Source organism: Trichoplusia ni, chromosome 9 (genome assembly GCF_003590095.1).
Source record: "Trichoplusia ni isolate ovarian cell line Hi5 chromosome 9, tn1, whole genome shotgun sequence".
Lineage (NCBI taxonomy): Eukaryota > Metazoa > Arthropoda > Insecta > Lepidoptera > Noctuidae > Trichoplusia > Trichoplusia ni.
This window is the reverse complement of record NC_039486.1, coordinates 13,826,126-13,845,912: the sequence shown is the minus strand read 5'-3', so window position 1 is coordinate 13,845,912 and position 19,787 is coordinate 13,826,126. Positions and strand designations below refer to the sequence as shown.

The 19,787-nt window shown below is 36.3% G+C and overlaps 4 protein-coding genes across 9 annotated transcripts in view; 2 read left to right on the top strand and 2 right to left on the bottom strand.

Annotated features, from left to right (window-relative positions):
* LOC113497289 (chitooligosaccharidolytic beta-N-acetylglucosaminidase) overlaps positions 1-12,666 on the top strand; it is a 32,692-nt gene extending 20,026 nt beyond the window's left edge. For both annotated transcript variants that reach the window (XM_026876785.1, XM_026876783.1), the window contains exons 8-16: positions 1,219-1,340; positions 2,035-2,169; positions 3,258-3,363; positions 9,419-9,597; positions 9,906-10,004; positions 10,169-10,289; positions 10,707-10,799; positions 11,224-11,368; positions 11,945-12,666. In XM_026876785.1, the coding sequence (XP_026732586.1) occupies positions 1,219-1,340; positions 2,035-2,169; positions 3,258-3,363; positions 9,419-9,597; positions 9,906-10,004; positions 10,169-10,289; positions 10,707-10,799; positions 11,224-11,368; positions 11,945-12,029 (1,085 nt within the window). In that variant the 3' untranslated portion in view covers positions 12,030-12,666. The remainder of the gene's footprint in view (positions 1-1,218; positions 1,341-2,034; positions 2,170-3,257; positions 3,364-9,418; positions 9,598-9,905; positions 10,005-10,168; positions 10,290-10,706; positions 10,800-11,223; positions 11,369-11,944) is intronic.
* Positions 12,667-13,067: 401 nt separating this feature from the next.
* Positions 13,068-14,380, bottom strand: LOC113497298 (chorion class B protein Ld34-like). 2 transcript variants are annotated; one of them, XM_026876794.1, is made up of 3 exons: positions 14,315-14,380; positions 13,640-13,770; positions 13,068-13,549 (listed from the first exon to the last, which is right to left on the bottom strand). In XM_026876794.1, exons 2-3 carry the CDS (start codon positions 13,688-13,690, stop codon positions 13,115-13,117), a joined length of 486 nt encoding a protein of 161 aa, XP_026732595.1. In that variant the 5' UTR covers positions 13,691-13,770; positions 14,315-14,380; the 3' UTR covers positions 13,068-13,114. The 2 variants fall into 2 exon arrangements, with proteins under 2 accessions (XP_026732595.1, XP_026732597.1); XM_026876796.1 differs by lacking the exon at positions 14,315-14,380 and adding an exon at positions 13,942-14,273.
* Positions 14,381-14,467: 87 nt separating this feature from the next.
* On the top strand, positions 14,468-17,002 carry LOC113497299 (transmembrane protein 50A). Its single transcript, XM_026876797.1, has 4 exons — positions 14,468-14,664; positions 15,014-15,145; positions 15,953-16,088; positions 16,466-17,002. Exons 1-4 carry the CDS (start codon positions 14,569-14,571, stop codon positions 16,573-16,575), a joined length of 474 nt encoding a protein of 157 aa, XP_026732598.1. The 5' UTR covers positions 14,468-14,568; the 3' UTR covers positions 16,576-17,002.
* Positions 16,926-19,787, bottom strand: part of LOC113497286 (nidogen-1) — a 31,264-nt gene continuing 28,402 nt past the window's right edge. For all 4 annotated transcript variants that reach the window (XM_026876772.1, XM_026876774.1, XM_026876773.1 and 1 more), the window contains 4 exons: positions 18,791-19,783; positions 18,467-18,641; positions 18,092-18,376; positions 16,926-17,924 (listed from right to left, as the gene is read on the bottom strand). In XM_026876772.1, coding sequence (XP_026732573.1) covers positions 17,696-17,924; positions 18,092-18,376; positions 18,467-18,641; positions 18,791-19,783 — 1,682 coding nt within the window. In that variant the 3' untranslated portion in view covers positions 16,926-17,695. The remainder of the gene's footprint in view (positions 17,925-18,091; positions 18,377-18,466; positions 18,642-18,790; positions 19,784-19,787) is intronic.

Below are 19,787 nucleotides of genomic sequence, written 5' to 3'. Positions count from 1 at the left end.
AGCAGAGATAGCCTAGTCGTATGATGGTTGTTCTGCCAAGTCAAACGTCGTAGGTTCAAATTTCAGCAGGCATAATGTATTTTTGGACTAATATTCGAAATACTAAGTAATTAGCACTTGCTAAATACGGTGGAGGAAAAACATCGTAAGAAAACCAAAGAGATTTTTCCAAGGGTATGTTTAAATCCTCGTTTGAGGCCTGTGGACGGTTAAAAAACTTTGATATCATTTTGGTCATTGACCTATGGAAAGAAGGAGATGGGGATTGGATGGGATGGGTTTTATTATTTTTGTATTACTGTAATAATTGGTTGTTCGGCTTACTGCCTTATTTGCTAGTTCACAAGTAGTCAACACCGATTCGCCATGGTGATTGGTGATATTAAAAACAGTTTTGAATATGCGCATAAAACTTACCTCGTTTATGTTACGCGATCTTTAATAGTTACGTGAACGCAATAATTTAATGCATAAGTGCTAATTGTATTATTACGACGCAAATCACGTCCATAAATACTCAGACAGGGTCTATTGCTATTCGGTATTTGGTACCTATATTATTATAACGTTCAGATATACATAAAGTAAATGTTTACAAACAAAATCGAATCGGTGGTCGGTAACAAGCGTTCTCACAGTATCGGATAAGGTATGATTTAATAACGGTGTCGATTTGTTTGAACGTATTGTGATCTACTCAATAATAAAAATTTAAAAGCGAGATCAAAAAAGTCCGGGGAAACAACGCGGTGTATATCCATAAATTCCACCTGTAATTTTGTTTACAAACCTAAGTATTATGTAAAAAGGCAGTGTAAGCTAACTAAAGACAGTTTCAGCTAAAACCGAATAACGCTGAACAAGCGTTTTTGTTTTGCCTAACACACTATATAATAATGTATGAGTAATTATACATACATTGCTTGCTATTAACTTTTTGATAAAAATACCTACATCCTACAAGCACGCAATGGATATTGTCCACTTTAGGATTAGGGCTGATAACATGTCTTTCGGTCTCCATTCATATCCTAATATCTTAACAAAAGATAGAGCGTGTTTTAGAGCATTGTTATTTAGCCTTGACTTATAAAACTATCACGGCGTTTTCACGGCATATTGTATCTGACATATAGATACATATCAATTGTATCTCGCAGGCCGCTGACCGGCCGTGGACTCTAACTTATGATGATGACGATGATTATTTATTCCTAGATGGTATGGCCGCTGTCAAGCTGAACACTTTCCACTGGCACATCACGGACAGCCAAAGTTTCCCATTCGAAGTCAGCAAGAGGCCACAACTCTCCAAGTTAGGTGCTCTCACACCAGCTAAGGTAAGCAGACAGTCCTTCTGAATATCTATTTTAAAAGGTATCAGGAAGATAATGTTATAGGTAGCTTTACCAATTGAATATTGTCAAATAAGAATAATACCGATTTGAAATCTTAGAATATTTCTGTTCATGCTTTTAGACTATCATGAATATTTATGCGAGTAGTTCATTGTTTACCTTTCTGTTATTTATTGTAGTTTTAAAATGTATAACTATAACAAATCTAAATTACAGAAATAGCGTAATGGTTCTCGATGCCCGTTTAACTTCTATTGTCATGCTCTAACTGTATTTTAAATATTCCAAAATACCTTTGTAAATAAGGTAAAAGTAGGACAATTCTTATTCGGTTCAATACCGAAGACGAAATATTCGAGGATTGTTTTAATTACCCTTAAATCCAAATATTAAAACAACTTTATGACTTCTGTTATGATAACCTCCGATATCTGGAAGCCTGGTAAACGAATTCGTTACTTGTCCGTAAAATCCCATGCTATATAGCCATAAATTAATGGCGTGATAAAGACGTCAAAATGGAAAAGCGAGGCAAGAAATTCTTTGTTTAAAAGCGTATTCTAAACTTGTACTGTTACGTACTTGTATGTTTCGAAATAAAAAACAGGGATCCCAAATGGAATGAAACTGTCGAATTAAATAATGATTAATTTATGTACTGCCTATTTTTTTCTAGGTGTACACAAAGGAGATGATCAAGGAAGTAGTAGAATACGGTCTTGTTCGCGGTGTCCGCGTGTTGCCGGAGTTCGATGCGCCTGCGCATGTGGGCGAGGGATGGCAGGACACCGGACTCACTGTCTGCTTCAATGTAAGTTACATATATTCCTATCCAGGCTTGAATTTGTAACAATCATATTGAGGAGATAATATTTGTTTTAGTTCCTAAGTCGTAAGTTTTAGGCCGACCAGCATGTCTCAAATAATATACATGCAGCTGTGAAAGAGAGTGGATTGGAATTATGAATTTGGTTATTTAGATTAAAATTGCGTTACGAGAAACATATTAAAGATGTGAAAATATTTGTAGGGCATAACTGGCATAGTATCTATGAAAAAATATTTAATTTTAATGTTGTGGTTAAAAAAACAATCTGTTTGCTTGAGTCTATAAAGTATAAAATGTAACTGTCCTCTGCCAACTCTGCTAATGTATTTAATATAATTGCAAATGCCTCTAAATTATAAAATAACAAAAAAAAACGTAACGTGAAAAGTATTCGTAATCTACTTAACCACGTACATTCACAAGACATTAATATAAATTATTTACGAGTAGAAAGTTTTAAATTTAATGCCAAAACCACACGACGACAGCTAAAGAAACCAAATGTGACTGTACTGTAACGAGGCTAAGTCTGTTTCTTATTTTTATTATGTACCTACACATTGGCCAAACAATGACAACTGTTGGACACCAATATTTGTATGCAAAAATGTATTCTTGAAACGAAAAGAAAACATTGTATCGTGACGTTTTTGAATGGCAAATCAAATTCTTACATTGTTCTCAAATGGTTTCGATTTCTCTCGGTGCAATTGTCGTGGAATATTTATTTTGAATATGTTGCACGTTTACCGCGTGGGCTGGTTCTATGCAGTCCAGGATAGAAAATTGTAGAAGTATTTAGGCAGTGGGATAAAGAAAAATGCAGTCGTATTTAAAGATAAGGCAAATTTCGCTGTTGGTGATGGTAGGCTGCCAGGCATTCGGTTCAGTACTTAAACTTTACAACTAATAAAATAAATAAATACGGTTGTCTTCAAATAAAAATAGACAGTTTATTCACTTTTGTAATTATCTATTAACCTCCGTGTCAAATCACGCCACGATGTTACCACCATTTTTGTATAGGCATAGTGATTGGACTACAAATTTGATCAATGTTTTATATCCAGGCGGAGCCGTGGTCACATTACTGTGTGGAGCCCCCTTGCGGTCAGCTGAACCCAACTAAAGAAGAGCTCTACGAATACCTGGAAGATATCTACCAGGAAATGGCTGGTAAGTAGTAATAGCACTTACTATCATAGATAGCACTTCTTAGGACTGAGAGCAATTAGCAATTCAGAAGTATAAAATTTTGGACAAAGATTCCATTTTATTTCATGTTGATCTGAAATATAATTGATTAACAGAGTAGTATTCCCATTCGCTACTGTGTGGCATCGCGAATTTTTTCAGAGAATAAAAAAAAAAAAAGTTTTTTAGTCTATGGCAACTCACAACTAAACGTCACTTTCTTTTTTCGCGACTTAACGGCATCGTGGTGATTTTGTTAATTACACTTTAATTACGTTATTTAAATAGTTTTTGGCATATTTCAAGTCGAAAAAGTATTGCCAAGTGATACAAAAGCCTTAAAAATACTGGCCAAGATGTTTAAAAGTGATCTTCGAGACTATAAAGGCGCTGCGGAGTTAATGCAGGATGCGTGTACGCAGCCCTTGCCCTAGGTTCATCGCCGTGGGATGGAACCCCAAATTACGGAATATAAACGATGGAACACTGACCCATAACCTCAAAGAGGGGGGCCAACAGGTGAGGTTTTCTCTGATTTTAGATTCAGCGAACAAGGACGCAAATATGATGTGAGATGATGCGAAATACTAAAAACATGCATGAACCGAGCGGGTCCGAGAGACTAGCTCGAAGATCGGGCTCTTCGCGAGACGTCGTAGCTCTGATAAACCCTACTGCAAAGTTCGGGACGCGAGCCCGCAACTTTGATAGTCGCAAAACAACATGCATTACGTATAACCGAGCTAGTACGCGATGCTCCACGCTCGATGTTAAATTGTGGGCGCCCCCAAATTACGGAATATAAACGATGGAACACTGACCCATAACCTCAAAGAGGGGGGCCAACAGGTGAGGTTTTCTCTGATTTTAGGTTCAGTGAACAAGGACACAAATATGATGTGAGATGATGCGAAGTACTAAAGACATGCATGAACCGAGCGGGTACGAGAGACTTTAGCTCGAAGATCGGGCTCTTCGCGAGACGTCGTAGCTCTGATAAACCCTACTGCAAAGTTCGGGACGCGAGCCCGCAATTTTGACAGTACACAAACAACATGCATTACTACAAAGTTCGGGACGCGAGCCCGCAACTTTGATGGTACACAAACAACATGCATTACTACAAAGTTCGGGACGCGAGCCCGCAACTTTGATGTTACACAAAGAACATGCATTACTACAAAGTTCGGGACGCGAGCCCGCAACTTTGATAGAACAACATGCATTAAGTATAACCGAGCTTGTACGCGAGACAGCTCGAAGATCAAAACTTCGTACGAGATACGACAGTTTTGATGAAGAACATACTATGTTCACTGGTTCTCACAGTCCACAACAAGAACCAATGGTGACACTCTTCGAGGTGGATTCGAGGCTCAAGATAGAAACAAGACCAATGCACCTATCAAGAATGTATAACAAAAGTTATAACCGAATACCACCTCTAAACCTAAGGAAGGACTGTGGAAAACATAAGTGGTCCGGCATCAAACCAAAGTGCTAGCACAGCAAGGTGGACCCAAGAGTGGTATGATACAACTGTGACACCCTCGCTGAACAGGACACAGGAAGGGTGGCCCCGAGAGGGTACACCATGCCATGCATCCAGCAGGCAATTCTCAACCAGGTATATGTAATATATCTAACTGTCTTTCATGTTGTGAACATACCACCACTAATGTACCTTAAAATACTTGAACATAACATTGTTTACATAAACAATATACATATAAATGAAATCAACAATATGTGTCAGACCATCAATAACTCATGAGTTAGGGGCTGTACAAATATACACTCACAGTAAAAATTTCTATCTATATATATGTCTAAAGATTTAATATTCTTAAGACCACCAAACTCAACGGACAGATCAGATTTGTTGTTAACTGAAAACCAAAAATATATATAGAAAAATATTATAGTTTTCAAATTGTGGATATGGGAATCTTGGACCATCAATATCACATGTCTTGCACAGTCTTAAGATAAAACTGATTCCTTAGGTTCAATAACACCTAAACTCAGAAAAATTAATCCACTTTGAGTTTGAAAATGTCATATAAATTTACTGCAATTCCATGTAGTCCATGTACAGCACCCACAGTCCATACAGACTAGAAATTTAACAAACTGTTGTCTGAATGACCACCCATTGGTTAGAATCAGTATAAATGTCTGGCTGACAGAGGGGCTACACTCACATTTATCTAAATGATTTTCCCTCATTGTTAACTATGATTAAAGTATAATATATTAGTGCAATAAATACTTTAGGTTTACTATGAATAGAGACTAGTTAACATCAGAAATACAGCAAGAATGCAACTCCTATAGAGATACTAAATATCAATGATATTAAACATTGGCCAATCAGCAAATTGGCAAGATTGTTGGGAACCTTCTGTGAACCTGCCCAAGAGGTTATGTTCAAACACACACAAAAAATAATAGAACAAGTTAAGTACTTAGCCTTGTTGCATAACAATAGCAATCTTGATGCTGTCAACTGACCTAAGATGGGGCCCCATTACGTAATCCGAAACTATAAGAACATTATAGAAAATGTATACTAGAACTAGTTTCTAAAGGTTTTTCTAATAGAATGGTGACACATTGTAATGGCGAAAACAATTGTAGTGTGGTGCCTTGTTTAGAATGATGACTTGCATTTAATACATCAATTAGAACATAATATTAACTGGATTAAAACACATTGCAAGATTATACAGCCAGAGTAACATGGCTGCAAATACATAAGTAAGATAAATAGTGCTCAGTTCCACATGTAAGTCAATGAAAAAACCATACTTGTTTCGTTATCAATAGATTTTGGGCCCCACAAGTTTATCTATAGCAATAAAAACAATGTGACACACACATCTCTAAGAAGTGAGGCACCCAATAACATTAATGCTACTAAACACTAAATGTATATGCATCAATACTTAGTGGACATGAATATGTTTTTTTAAGCATTCCCAACATTTGTTTACCTTACTATATGTTTCAGAATATTAATAATGACAAAGCAAAAAGTCACTAAGTTCTTATTCACCCAATTTTGGGATTTTTAACACACACTGAGCAGACTAGGTGCCCTGACAAAAAGCATCTCTTAGGGGAAGCAGTTAGAAGCCAACGTTAGATAGCTCATTAACCATCATGTTACCATCTGTGTCAACAAAGCAGTAACCGGGATCCTATTTTGATCTTCACCCTTATTAATTAGGAAACATTAATAGAAAGTTTAGAGAATGGAGCTAGCTTCAAAACCCTAAATTTCCACAAATCAGCATTGACTCTAAAGATGGGAGAGGAATTAGGTATGGATAACAAAGGATTTCTGAGAGGCTTACTCAGATTGAGATTTGCCTGTATTACAGAAAGCCAGAACCCATATTTTGTATTGAACCAGCTAACTCATCTGCTAGCTGCCTCAAAACACAATATTATAAACATATTGCTTATCGGTTAAGAAAGTATAGATGGTTATTAAATAGAACTTGCAACAACTGGTTACAAGCAACATGATGACAAAATAGGCTAGAACATAATTATATGGCACAGGAATAACTCTGTTGACAATAGACACAAACATACATATATTATGTTAATGAAACATACAATACACCTGTATCTGAAGACACAGAATTATTTAGTTATTTATTTGAACCAAGACACAAAAATCTTCTAACTCCTAGCTTGGATAGCTGCTCAATGGGTACTAGCCGCCCTCTCATACATTAAACTAAATAACATAGCCCATGTCACACCCTGACAATTAATAAGATGAGAATTGTGATAACCAACCTTACTCTCAGTAAAAAAGGAAAGGAACCATAATGTACTTTTTACTTTTAAGATCATAAATTATGGCTAACTTCTAAGATTTAAAGATCCTTGTAGCCTTAACCAATACCTGAAATAAGTTAACTTTACCATATTAAAGGTTTTACCCTTGGCCTTCAAAACAGTTAATCAGGTATCAAATTTATACCTGCTGACAGCTGTATCCCAGATCCCATCTCCAGCAGTACATCTGCAAGAGCAGCAGGAATGCTCTTGAGTTTAATCAGGGAAAAAGGTGATTTGGTTGTAGGTTCTACTACCTTTGCAAGGCCTTATAGCTCATGTCTTAGGAACCGACAACTGCAGTGACAAAAATTTTAATTTAATTTTAATCATAATTGAGTGACTTACAAACTGCAACTGACAGTAAATGGAATATCTCATTATCTTCTTGTTATTTCTTATTAATAGCTTATAAATAAGAAATATTTGCAGTACCTTAAATACTCTTATTATTACTGCGCTAAAAAAGAGCAAAAATTAGTAACTAATTATCTAATTTTATGGCAAAATTAAAACAATATGAAGAAAATCTGTATTACTAAAAAAATCATAATTACATTGTAAATAATTAAAAATAATTATCAAATTGTTTGACACAATTAACACAATGTGTAGAAAATTTGTTACTAAAAATTAATTGTTACATTGTTAATAATGAATAATTAATTATCAAACTGTACACAATATCACTATGTATTGGAAATGTGTCTTACTCAAAATCCATAGTTACATTGTTAAAAGCTAATGGTTAAGTATCAAATTGCACAAGGTGCAGGAAATTTGTATGACTTAAAAAAAGTCATAGTTACATTGATGTCAAAAAGAGCACAAATTGGTAATTAATAGTCAATCATGAAATTGGTGGACACACTCCACAATATGTGGAACAATTGATAAAGATATATTTATTTGCATAAACACGTGTAACATAACATAAAATTTGTTCATTGTTCCACTTAAAAACTCATATTACATTAATCTCAGTAATAGAACAAAGATAAAGAAGTATTTATTTGCCTAAAACATGTATTAAACATTTTTTGATGTGGTGAAAATATAAGGACAATATATGCATCAACATGTTCTGCCCTTTTGGCTTACAAATTTGGCATTTAGAAAAAATTGTTAATTACTACAGACTAATTTTATAAAAAATGAAAATTAATAGTTGATCAATAATCAATGTGTATGACAGAATATATGTATTAAACATTTTTTGATGTGGTGAAAATATAAGGACAATATATGCATCAACATGTTCTGCCCTTTTGGCTTACAAATTTGGCATTTAGAAAAATTTGTTAATTACTACAGACTAATTTTATAAAAAATGAAAATTAATAGTTGATCAATAATCAATGTGTATGACAGAATATATGGATAAAAACAAATATAGATACTAATATTAGGATAATATGCCACTATAAATAGATATCTTAATAATTATAAAGCCTTAACCGTTATTCATCATATCCAGGCTTATAAGATGTACCCATTATGCCTCAATCTCTGAACAACTACTCTGTTAATCAATTATATTTCAGATCAACATGAAATAAAATTGAGGATTGGATTAACTTACCTAAGTGACATCCAATCGTAATTTTATGAAGGTTGATCTGAAATATAATCACCCACCCCAACCCCAGCATCAATAGCTGAACCCTGGCATAATGGGACCCACAAAATCATGGTTAGCTCTAAATCAGTGACGTTTAGTTGTGAGTTGCCATAGACTAAAAAACTTTTTTTTTTTTTATTCTCTGAAAAAATTCGCGATGCCACACAGTAGCGAATGGGAATACTACTCTGTTAATCAATTATATTTCAGATCAACCTTCATAAAATTACGATTGGATGTCACTTAGGTAAGTTAATCCAATCCTCAATTAGAAAATGCTATGGGTTAGTATTTTGTCGAAGACCCCCGATTCTATTAGTAATCCCATTAGCTACTGGACTCTCTTCATGTTTTACTGGGAACGCATAAAGATTTTGAACCAAGCATGTAGGAAATTAACGTTTCACGCAAGGGTTACCTTGGCGATGAATAATTATGGAAAATATTAACTCATGGTCCAGTAGATTTTTGTCTCAGCGTAACTAGATGTTAAGTGGGGCAATATCTGCTCAGTATAGTGGTTTCTTTAGCTTTCGAATAATCAAAAATCTCCTTTTTCAGACACATTTAACACCGACATATTCCACATGGGAGGTGATGAAGTGAGCGAGAGGTGCTGGAACACCTCTGAGGAGATCCAGAACTTCATGATCCAGAACAGATGGGACGTAGGAGACAAGTCCAGCTTCCTCAAGCTCTGGAACTACTTCCAAAAGAAGGCGCAGGACAAAGCTTATAAGGTAGGCATTTCTTCCCTGTCTAATAATATTTCAACTTGTCTGGCCCGCGATATCTGATTTCCCAGATAGCCGGAAATCTATTAGATATTACTGTAGCCCCTACGGTACAAATCGTAAAGATCCCACAGGAACATTAAATCGGGATAAAATTATCGTATCTGTTAATCCAAGTTATAAACTGTCGGTGCACCAAGTTTCGACTAAAGCAGTTCTGTGGTTTTTCTGTGAAAGAGTAAGAAATATTCATACATGGATGGAGGATTAATTTTGATTATTGCGTTGTGATTATATTTTAATCTTATTTTCAGGCGTTTGGCAAGAAATTGCCCTTAATCCTGTGGACCAGCACTCTGACTGACTACACACACGTGGATAAGTTCCTAGACAAAGATGACTACATCATTCAGGTAGTACCGAAAACAAAATCTAGCTCTTTTACTACATTTTATTTATTTATTTATTTATTTATTTATTAAATTGTTTGCATGGTTGGCAGTGATTATTTGGTATACAATCAAAATGACTCCATAATTCTATATTATAGCTTTAGTTGAATGATAATTTGCTTTAGGTTTGGACAACTGGTGTCGACCCACAAATCAAGGGTCTCCTGGAGAAGGGCTACCGACTCATTATGTCGAACTACGACGCCTTGTACCTTGACTGCGGCTACGGAGCCTGGGTTGGCGAAGGTTGGTGACTTTATTGCAAAAAGAAATAAGAATAGGTAGAAATGATATATAAAAGGGGAAATCAAAAGCAGAAGTAGTAATTTAGATAATGTTTTGAATACTGGTCTTGGATCTACCTAAGATTGGTCCCTACCTGTTATGATTATGACTGATGCAGTTTTAGAAGTAGACCGCCTTTGTGTAGTGGATAGATAGGATAGCTTTTACAATGGCAAAGTCTAATTGATAGACGGACTCGTAGACTTGTTTTGCCTCATATCAGTATTCAAAACATTAACAGTGAGATTGACCTAACCTTCGAAATGGGTGCACAAATATTTTTCCTCTTTACAATATCTACTGCAATCACGATGAACTTTATCAGTATTACTCATGTATTTTGTTATAGTCCGTTAAACTATATGGTATAATCACCAGGTAACAACTGGTGTTCTCCGTACATCGGTTGGCAGAAGGTGTACGACAACAGTCCTGCTGCCATTGCCAAGGAATACAAACATTTAGTTTTGGGTAAGTGTTGTGCAAAATATTTTTTTCTGACTTTGGCGATTTTTTTTTTGTTGTCAGAATAAAATAAATTTGATTACCATTAGTTTCGAAGTAATGTTCAACATTAATTGAAAAAAAAAAACAACTTATGAATATGTAATGAGCTTTTTCATCAGGTATAGCTTATACGATACATTTCCAAGCGGTTTCCTTACCAAATTAGTTTAAAGTCACTTTATTTTTACGGTTTGTCCATACTTCCTCCCTAAGTTACGTTTTATCTTAAATAAATACGTTCATATACAGTTTTATACCCATATAACCTTTAAGGAATTTGAATTTGATTAATTCGATCTCTGCATACTTAAATATTTAGTTCTATGTCAAAAATCACGATCACGTGAACATTCCCCGCTCCGCATAACATGTGGCCGTCCCCTCGCAGGCGGCGAGGCGGCGCTGTGGTCGGAGCAGTCGGACACGGCGACGCTGGCGGGCCGTCTGTGGCCGCGCGCCGCCGCGCTCGCCGAGCGCCTGTGGGCCGAGCCGGGCGGCTGGCGGGCCGCCGAGCAGAGGATGCTGCATGTCAGGTAGCGCACCCGGACACGGAGAACTGTCAGCAACGGAAAGAAAGGGCCATTACAGGAGGAGAATAGAGACTCCTCTTAAGCAAAAGGGGGTGCCATTTAAAAAACAATGTCACACTCGCTGCTTCACCTAATGTGTCCGAACACCAGTTTTTTGTGCGACTTGAAAATTTGGTTAACATCACCATCACCAAACGCACTGAACACAACGTGTCGTGAGTTCGATCTTGAATTGAACAAATAACCGTATTCAAGGACTAAATTTTGCGAAGTGACGTTCTAATTTATCTATTTGAGCTACAGGTCACTGACCAAAAGATCAAATGTTTCCCTTGTATTGTCTCACGTGTCATTAAACTTATGCTTTATATAATGAGCATGTGCCATGTTTTACAACTAACTGCACCGCACCGTTAAGACAGTAAATTTAAATCTAAGACATGATTGCAACTATTGAATCGTACCAGGAATCAAAACCTATCTATAGTTTAAAATTTTCCAATGTATATAAATTTAATGTTATTCGCTTTACAGCGTTATCTTTAACAACGTAACTTAACATTACTATTATTTTTACAGAGAGCGTTTGGTCCGCATGGGCATCCAAGCCGACAGCATTCAACCCGAGTGGTGCTACCAGAACGAGGGATACTGCAACAATTGAGATTAATATTCTAGTGAAGACCGTGGCAACATTATTGTACACGGCATAATTTTAGTGATCACGTCAAGACGACCAACCATGTATTTATTAGACGACATGTTGGCAACACTGAGAAAATCGTTAACGTTATACGTTATTTCGACAGTTTTTTTGGTGGATCAATTTAGGTCTCACTAAGTATTGTTTTTTCAAGATAATAATTAGTACTTCATAATTTATTTGTGACAAAAAGCCTGAAATCTAACAAAACATGGGCCAACGTTTGCAAAATCGCAGTATTTTAGTAGCTGTAATTGCTAGCAGTTCCTTTGGAGGAAAAATACATAAAGGTATCCATCACCATAATATTACGTCATTTATTTGTCACAAATGGCCTCAGGTCTGAGAAAACATGGGCCAACATTTGCCACCATCTTGCCCAACATCAGTTGCCTAATAGAACACGGTTTATCACCGTCACGACATGACAATGCAACTTGTTTCACTGTGATCAACTTTACACGTAGGTTTTATAATGTAACATCATCGTTATCTTTTAACGTGAGCAACATGAATTAATTATATCTGTAATGATTAACGTTATTTTAAGTATTATTGTAACTTTACAACATTTTTGTAATAAAAATTCAAAATATAATGAGAGTGGTTTGCTTATGAATAATATCAGCCAACATGTTCCCACTACTGTCCGCAGCTCTCTTCCTATTAAGGATTTTAATTTTGAATAACTCACATTGGTAATTAAATCACTTGGGATCGAACCTGTACTTAAAGCATACAAATCCAACTTACCACTAAGCCACCGCGACGTTCATAATAATTATGATGTAAAGTACATATATTTGATATTGTCTTAGTTTCCCAAGGTTCTTAATCATCTTACACCTTCTGGTCTGTTTGTCTGCTTATGTGTCTCAAACAGACAACAAGTAAAATGAAGCTTGTACACCTTAGTCAGTTAGCCTTGACCAATTTTATAAGTCTAAGTTCAACTTAAAACATTCTACCCACTTACCTTAAAGAAATAAAACCGCGATACAACATTTAATTAATATTTATTATATACACTATTTATTAACACTACATCACAGAATGCTATAACTTAATCGTTTATAGTCGGAAATCGCTCTCGGTAGTCTTCTTCCTGTAATCGACAAGTTTGGGCCACTTATTGGACTAGTTTCGGCAAGACCAATATTATTGCTGTACTGATACGACACTGAACCTTTACCAACAGACTGGAGAATACCTTCTAGCCCCACTGTTCCTAGAAACGGTAGCTTACCCGATACTAAGACAGGCCCTTCGATTATCAAGTTGTCGGAGAATATCGATACTCCAGCTGGTCCGATATGTGCGTGTGGAGCGGTAGTATCGATTATAAGGTTGCCGCCAATGACGCGGCCGTAGAGAGGAGCAACTGGTTCAATCTCGTTGAATCTGTCAATGTACAGGTTGTTGCCGGGATATAGTCCTTCACCGGAATACTGGGGAGATCTTATGCATTGTGTTACGACAGCCTGGAATTTAAAGAAGATTTTTAAAGTCAGTTTTATTATATCTGTCCCAAGTAATGTTTCACTTTACAACAATGGAAATTAAATACGTACCTTATAGAGAACGGCTTGGATGCAAACACACAATATCCCTTTTACCAACATTTTGTATTCACTGTTGCACAAGCGTTATTTAAATGTTTTTAAATTCATTCAACTTTGTGTTTTATAGGAACGCAGCTTATCTATAAACATTGTTACATTTATTGCATAACTATACATGTAATCGTAATGATATGACAAGAGCTCAGTTGCAAAATAATTTGCTGATACTACACTTTCTAATTACTAGCCCGGTTACAAATATGCCAATGGTGGAAAACCCCTACTTTCAGTTCGATAATAGTGCAGCTTACCCTTGCCTTTATATTGCATTACATGATTGATTAAAACAGGTTCATTTTTTTAAAATGTGCTTAATGTCAAAAGATTAAAAAACTTTGAGTAATTTTAAGGAGAAGATCCTGGTGCGTGGTGTAACAGTACAACACAGGTTTATTTATTTATTTAATATTAGATCTCTAACAAAGAATACACAAAAACACATTTGCAAACAAAAAATAGTGTACATTTGAGTTGTGCTCCCTCAATTACAGGAGATCACAGCATTCTTATTTTAGACATCTAGGTTTAAGGTAATCAGGAAGAGTGTACAACCTGTTACATTTTTTTGGTAATAATACTAGTAAAATGTATATTCTAGGTTATTTAAAAATTTAGTGGACTTACATTATGAGAGCAAGAGAAAAAGCTATTTAATAATACTTCTGTGAGCGAACCCCACAGACAGAACTACCACTTCGGTAGTTGCCATATACAAAAAAAAAGATCTTTTGTATGTGTATAGTCAAGCGTCAAGTCGAAGTCGTATTGATAAACGTCACTCGAAACAAATAAGGCTGTCACTTTTATTTACAAAGATTTGTTTCTCATTACAAATTAAGAATATTCAACCTTAATTGTCGTATTAATCAATTTCAAACATGAGTTGTTTCGAGAATGTGACAATGCCAGGCTGCGTGTGGTTTGAAAATGGAGAAAAGAGGAATATTTTGGCGTCTATAGCATCAGGATTATTGGTTTGTATTTGATGAATCATGCATTATTTTCTTCCATTTAAAGAAGACTTTTAACGCTCTACTACTAAATTAACTAAGTAACAAAGTTTAAAAATATAATTCGATTATCATATATTCCATAACTAGCGATGAGATTGTATCGTTCGAACTTTTAATTATGTAGGCGATGTTTCGAAAGTGCTGCGTTATTGACGAAACAATTATTTTTATCACTTTCTTAATCATTAATTAATAGGATAACATGTCTAGCACTTCATTTAATAATCAAAGAACAGTTTGCATCACAAAAATAGGTTATTGATAAATAGAATGATACTATTGAGTACTTAATTTTCTATTTGTTGTTTAGTTCTTCACAGGATGGTGGTTTATCATCGATGCAGCTTCTGTGTACCCCGGCAACCTGCCAAATGCTGCTCATGTGTGCGGTGTCATGGCTACCCTGTCTCTCATCATGGTCAACTCTGTGTCTAATGCACAGGTAAGCCTATACAATAATTAAGTGCTAAATTTTTGTTACTATCTTTTTTTACTGTACTTTTTTTAGAATTTGCTTGTTGAGATATTATTTAAAGAATATGTAAACAAAATGAAAGACATTCCTTTGTTGGAATTCTCCCCATTTCAGCTTGCAAGACCATATAAAATTCTAAAGCACAAGCAATTTGTTAAACAGAAATTCATGAAAATTTAAAAGATGAAGCCGGTGTCTATAATGCAACATATTTTGCACACAGGCTATTTACAATAATGCCATTGTATCTTATCAGTACATAAACAAAAACAATGGTATTCCATTGTCTACAATAACTAGACAAAGAAAACTGTTAGGTATAACAAGATTATTTTATATCTAAGAAAATGATCATGATAATGTGTTAAAAACTTCTTTTCAAAATACATTCATTGTCCTATTGTATTAATAAAAAAATGAAATATGCTTATTTCATCCATGATTTTACTGCAGTCCTTTTTACATTAATAAATCCCTGCTTTAATACTTTTAAACAATGGCTGCTCCAAACTGATAAATTAATGATAATTGACATGAAGTTCTGCTCCTACAGTCTGCAGAATACAACAGTTATTGTCAATGATTGTTCTGTTATTAGGATTAAGCATCAGGAATGTGAGCTATTTCATAGTAAAGGAACAATAACCAAGATTTATATTCAAATTGTTTGCCAATGATACGGACTTCATTGAGGGTTAAATAATGCCAATGTTATCAAGGCTTTGTATGCGACCATTACACACAAGTAAATAAGTCATGTCATACATTTTTCAGGTGAGAGGGGAGACATACACAGGTGGCTGCATGGGACCCCGTGGAGCTCGTCTCTGGCTGTTCCTTGGCTTTGTCGTTGGGTTTGCTTCTCTCATCGCTGCCTGCTGGATACTTTTCGCTAATTATGTTAACGCAGGTATGTATTAATTTGTTGCCTTAATATTATGACCATGTAATATTAGAGAACTAGAATAAGACGAAAGTAGACAAGGACAAAGCTGTAAAACTTGAGTTGTGAGGCTTAAAAAAAACTTGTGAGCTACAACAAGGACCAGTGCTTTTTTAATCTGTGCCAGTCTTACGTACCTATCCCCATGCCGTGCCTTGGACATATTATGAGTCAGTACATTTTTCATCTCAAATAAAAAAGTATTTAAGATGCTACTTATGTTTAACTTTTTGGTCGTATTACGTCGTTATCTATGGTGAAGTAGGCACTTTGTTATTCGCAATATTTATTTTCTTTACTTTATTAAGATTCAAATTACATGTGAGCCTATTTGTCCTTTCCAGGCAGCTCAAAGGCGACCTGGCCAGGAGTGAGCCTGTTCATGCAGAACGCCTTCATCTTTGCCGGCTCCCTAGTGTTTAAGTTCGGTCGCACTGAGGATCTGTGGGCGTAAGCCAATAATCTCATACTCTTTCCCGATCCATGTCTAGTTATTAAACTGCACTTATAGCCGCATTCAAATTTTAAATTAAATTCTTTAATTTTTTCGCCATTTTTAAAACGCTTTTTCTGCTTTCAAATCCAAAGCAGTGTGTTATTATGTGCCTTTTTACAGCAATTCTGTAACTAGACATGCGAATCCAAGGATATATTATTAGGTTGAATTATAATAACATTAAAATTGTAAGAAATCTTTTTAGTGTATTTTACGTAATTTTTTATTCGATAAGAACGAATATTAGATTCAAACAAATATTTTTATTGTATTATTAACTTATCAAGGTGTACCAGTAAAAGTGTCTGTATAAATAAATAACTTTATTGATTTGGCATTAATAAATTACATTGATTGAAGTACATTAAAGATCTTATTAAGAGTATTTATTATTTTATTCTAACAATTGTTTCAGTAACTTAAATCTTTGGTTACAGTTGTACAAACATATATTAAAAATGCATATAATCTGGCAAATTCATAAACCATCAGTTATTTTATCAAACTTATTAAGAAATCTTCTGAATACTGTAAAATATGTTATTTACTATTTATTTAAAACTCGTACTCAACATTAGGCGGGATGTATGTTTAATGTTTTAAAAATCTGGGTTACAATGGTTAGTAGGTATACTTGGTAAGATTAAACTAATGCCCTTAAATTATAACAGTTACTTAGAAATTACGAAACATCTTTCTAGAAAACATTGCGCTTTTGGAGCAGAATAGTTGAAAGTATGTGCCCAATCTCTGTTCAAAAAGAAAACATGTTTTATAATTTCTTAGAACTTGGTTTTGAAGGTAGTGCTGGCCGAAAATTACTTGGTACGTGGTTTAAGAGGATGTGAAGCCGTTGATAAGTCGTAAAGGTTAACTATTCCTATAGTGCGATATTATCCTATACAAACTTCAAACATGAGTATAACAGTTCAATAACTACTTATATTATTGTAGTTCGTTGTTATCTATAACCACATTAAACTGAAATTAAAAAAGAAAACCAAGACTCACTCTATTCAACCTTTAACCATCAAAACTTGAAATACAATAATTTCGGCCACAATCAAAACCGCTTAAACTAGCGCCTGCTGAGAGTAGGGTCGGCGTCGACGCAGGTCCTGCCGTTGTTCCCGTCGGGCAGACACAGCTGCTCGGGCCCGCAGCCGCCGCTCCGGTACATGCACACGCTGTGCGCCGGCGGGCAGCTGTCGGGGGCCACCGCCACTCCGTACAGCCTTCTCGAAGCTGTTGCTATGGGGACCTGGCCGCGGACTTGAGTTTCCACGTCTATGGACTCGATTTTTAATCTGAAAATGGTTGTGCAATAATTATTTTGTTGTGTAGACTATTACATGCTAAATTTAATATTCTAGTTTTTTAATCTTGGGATCCAGTTAAGCGTACGGAGATTTTAAAAATATTTTGTTCAGTCCCGTTCGCATTCGGTTCTAATCAGTTTATTTAGTACACTTACGTTTTCCAATCAGTCCAATAGAATTTGTTGCCGTTGATCGCAAGTCCGAAGGGGTACGTGCAATTGGTTGCAATAGTCTCTTTCTCTTGGGTGTCTATGCTGACGCACTTGATACTGGCGAGGCCAGCGTCTGCGTAGCACAGGCGGTCCCGAAGCCAGTCGATAGCCAAAGAGTTTGGCAATACGACCTCAGTTTTGTCAAGGAAGATTCCACGCTGGGAACCATCCATGTTCGCCCATTCTATCTTAGGGCTTGAGCGCTTCCAGTCAGACCAGAAGACTTTTCTGAAGAGAGGAAAGATTAAGCATGAATAGGTAATCATACTGTGGTAAGACAGTTTTACAAAACCATATTAACTGGTAATTTGTGCTTACCCTCTTTGTGGATGTACGGCTATGCCTCTTGGATTTGATATTCTGTCAACGGCAAACAAAACTTTTCTAGCTTTCGTGTCCAAGTTGGCTACTTCAATCGTAAGCTTCTTTGAGTCGGTCCAGAAAATGTTTCTTGCTGACCAGTCCACTGCAATACCTTCTGGTGACTTGACGCCTGCGATTTAAACAGATAAACCAAATAAATTGGCGAAAGATATGACTTAGTACTTAAGATATTTTGTGACTAGTGAACACATATTGAAAACCCTAGTTTAAAAAAAATATATATCTAATACTATAAATACGTTATGTGTGTGTGTTTACCTTCTGATAAGAAGTAATCATAGTCGCTTCCGTCATACGCTGTCGTCTTGATAGCGTAGCTCACCACATCGCCCCAGTACACCCTGCTGACTTCACAGTCTACATCAACGCCTACAGCTATTTGCGAAATACCGCTGTTCAAGGGCGTCGCGAAGTCCCTGGGAGTCACGCGGAACGGCACTCGGTACACTGAAGCTCCATCGCTAGCCACCAAGAAATTACCAGCTTGTCTAGGGTTCAATTCGCAGCGACTCCCATTGCCGTTGTATCCAGCATTACATTCACAGACATATCCATCTTGTCTCTTCAAACATGACGCATGCGAGTCGCACATGTTTGGATCATTCCTACACGTTGGTTCTGGGATACAGCTGTACCCGTCGCCATTGAACCCATCTCTGCAGATGCATTGGTACGTGTTATCGGTAGGTGTGCAAACTGCATTAACGTCGCAGTCGTTCAACACGTCACAAGTACGACCCACAGGCACACACTGAGAAATGGCGTCGCCGGTGTATCCCTCATTGCAATGACAGTAATTAAGATCTAGTTCGGGGTCATAGAGACACGATGAGAACTCGGCACACAGCGCACCATTACACAATTGTGCATCAGGGATACACGCATCGTTCTGGTCTTTAATGTAACCTTTGATGCACTGGCATATGTATTCGTTGCTCTTTTGATCAGGTCGGCATTCGGCATTGTATTCACAGTCGGAATTATTTTTGCAGCTGAAGTTAGGACGGCAAACGTATCCATCGCCGTGGTACCCAAGGTCGCAAACACAGATGTATTCTTCGGCACGGGTGGAAATACAGTGTGCGTGAAGGCCACACGCGCAGTTAGGGCCAGTACGTTCAATACATTCAAACGCATCGCCTTCGTAGCCTTCGGGACATACACAATGTTTTCCTTCCCAATCTCCTCCGTCGGTTGATAAGTAAGAGCATACAGCGTTTGGTGGGCAATCGGCGTCCTCCCAACATTTAACTGA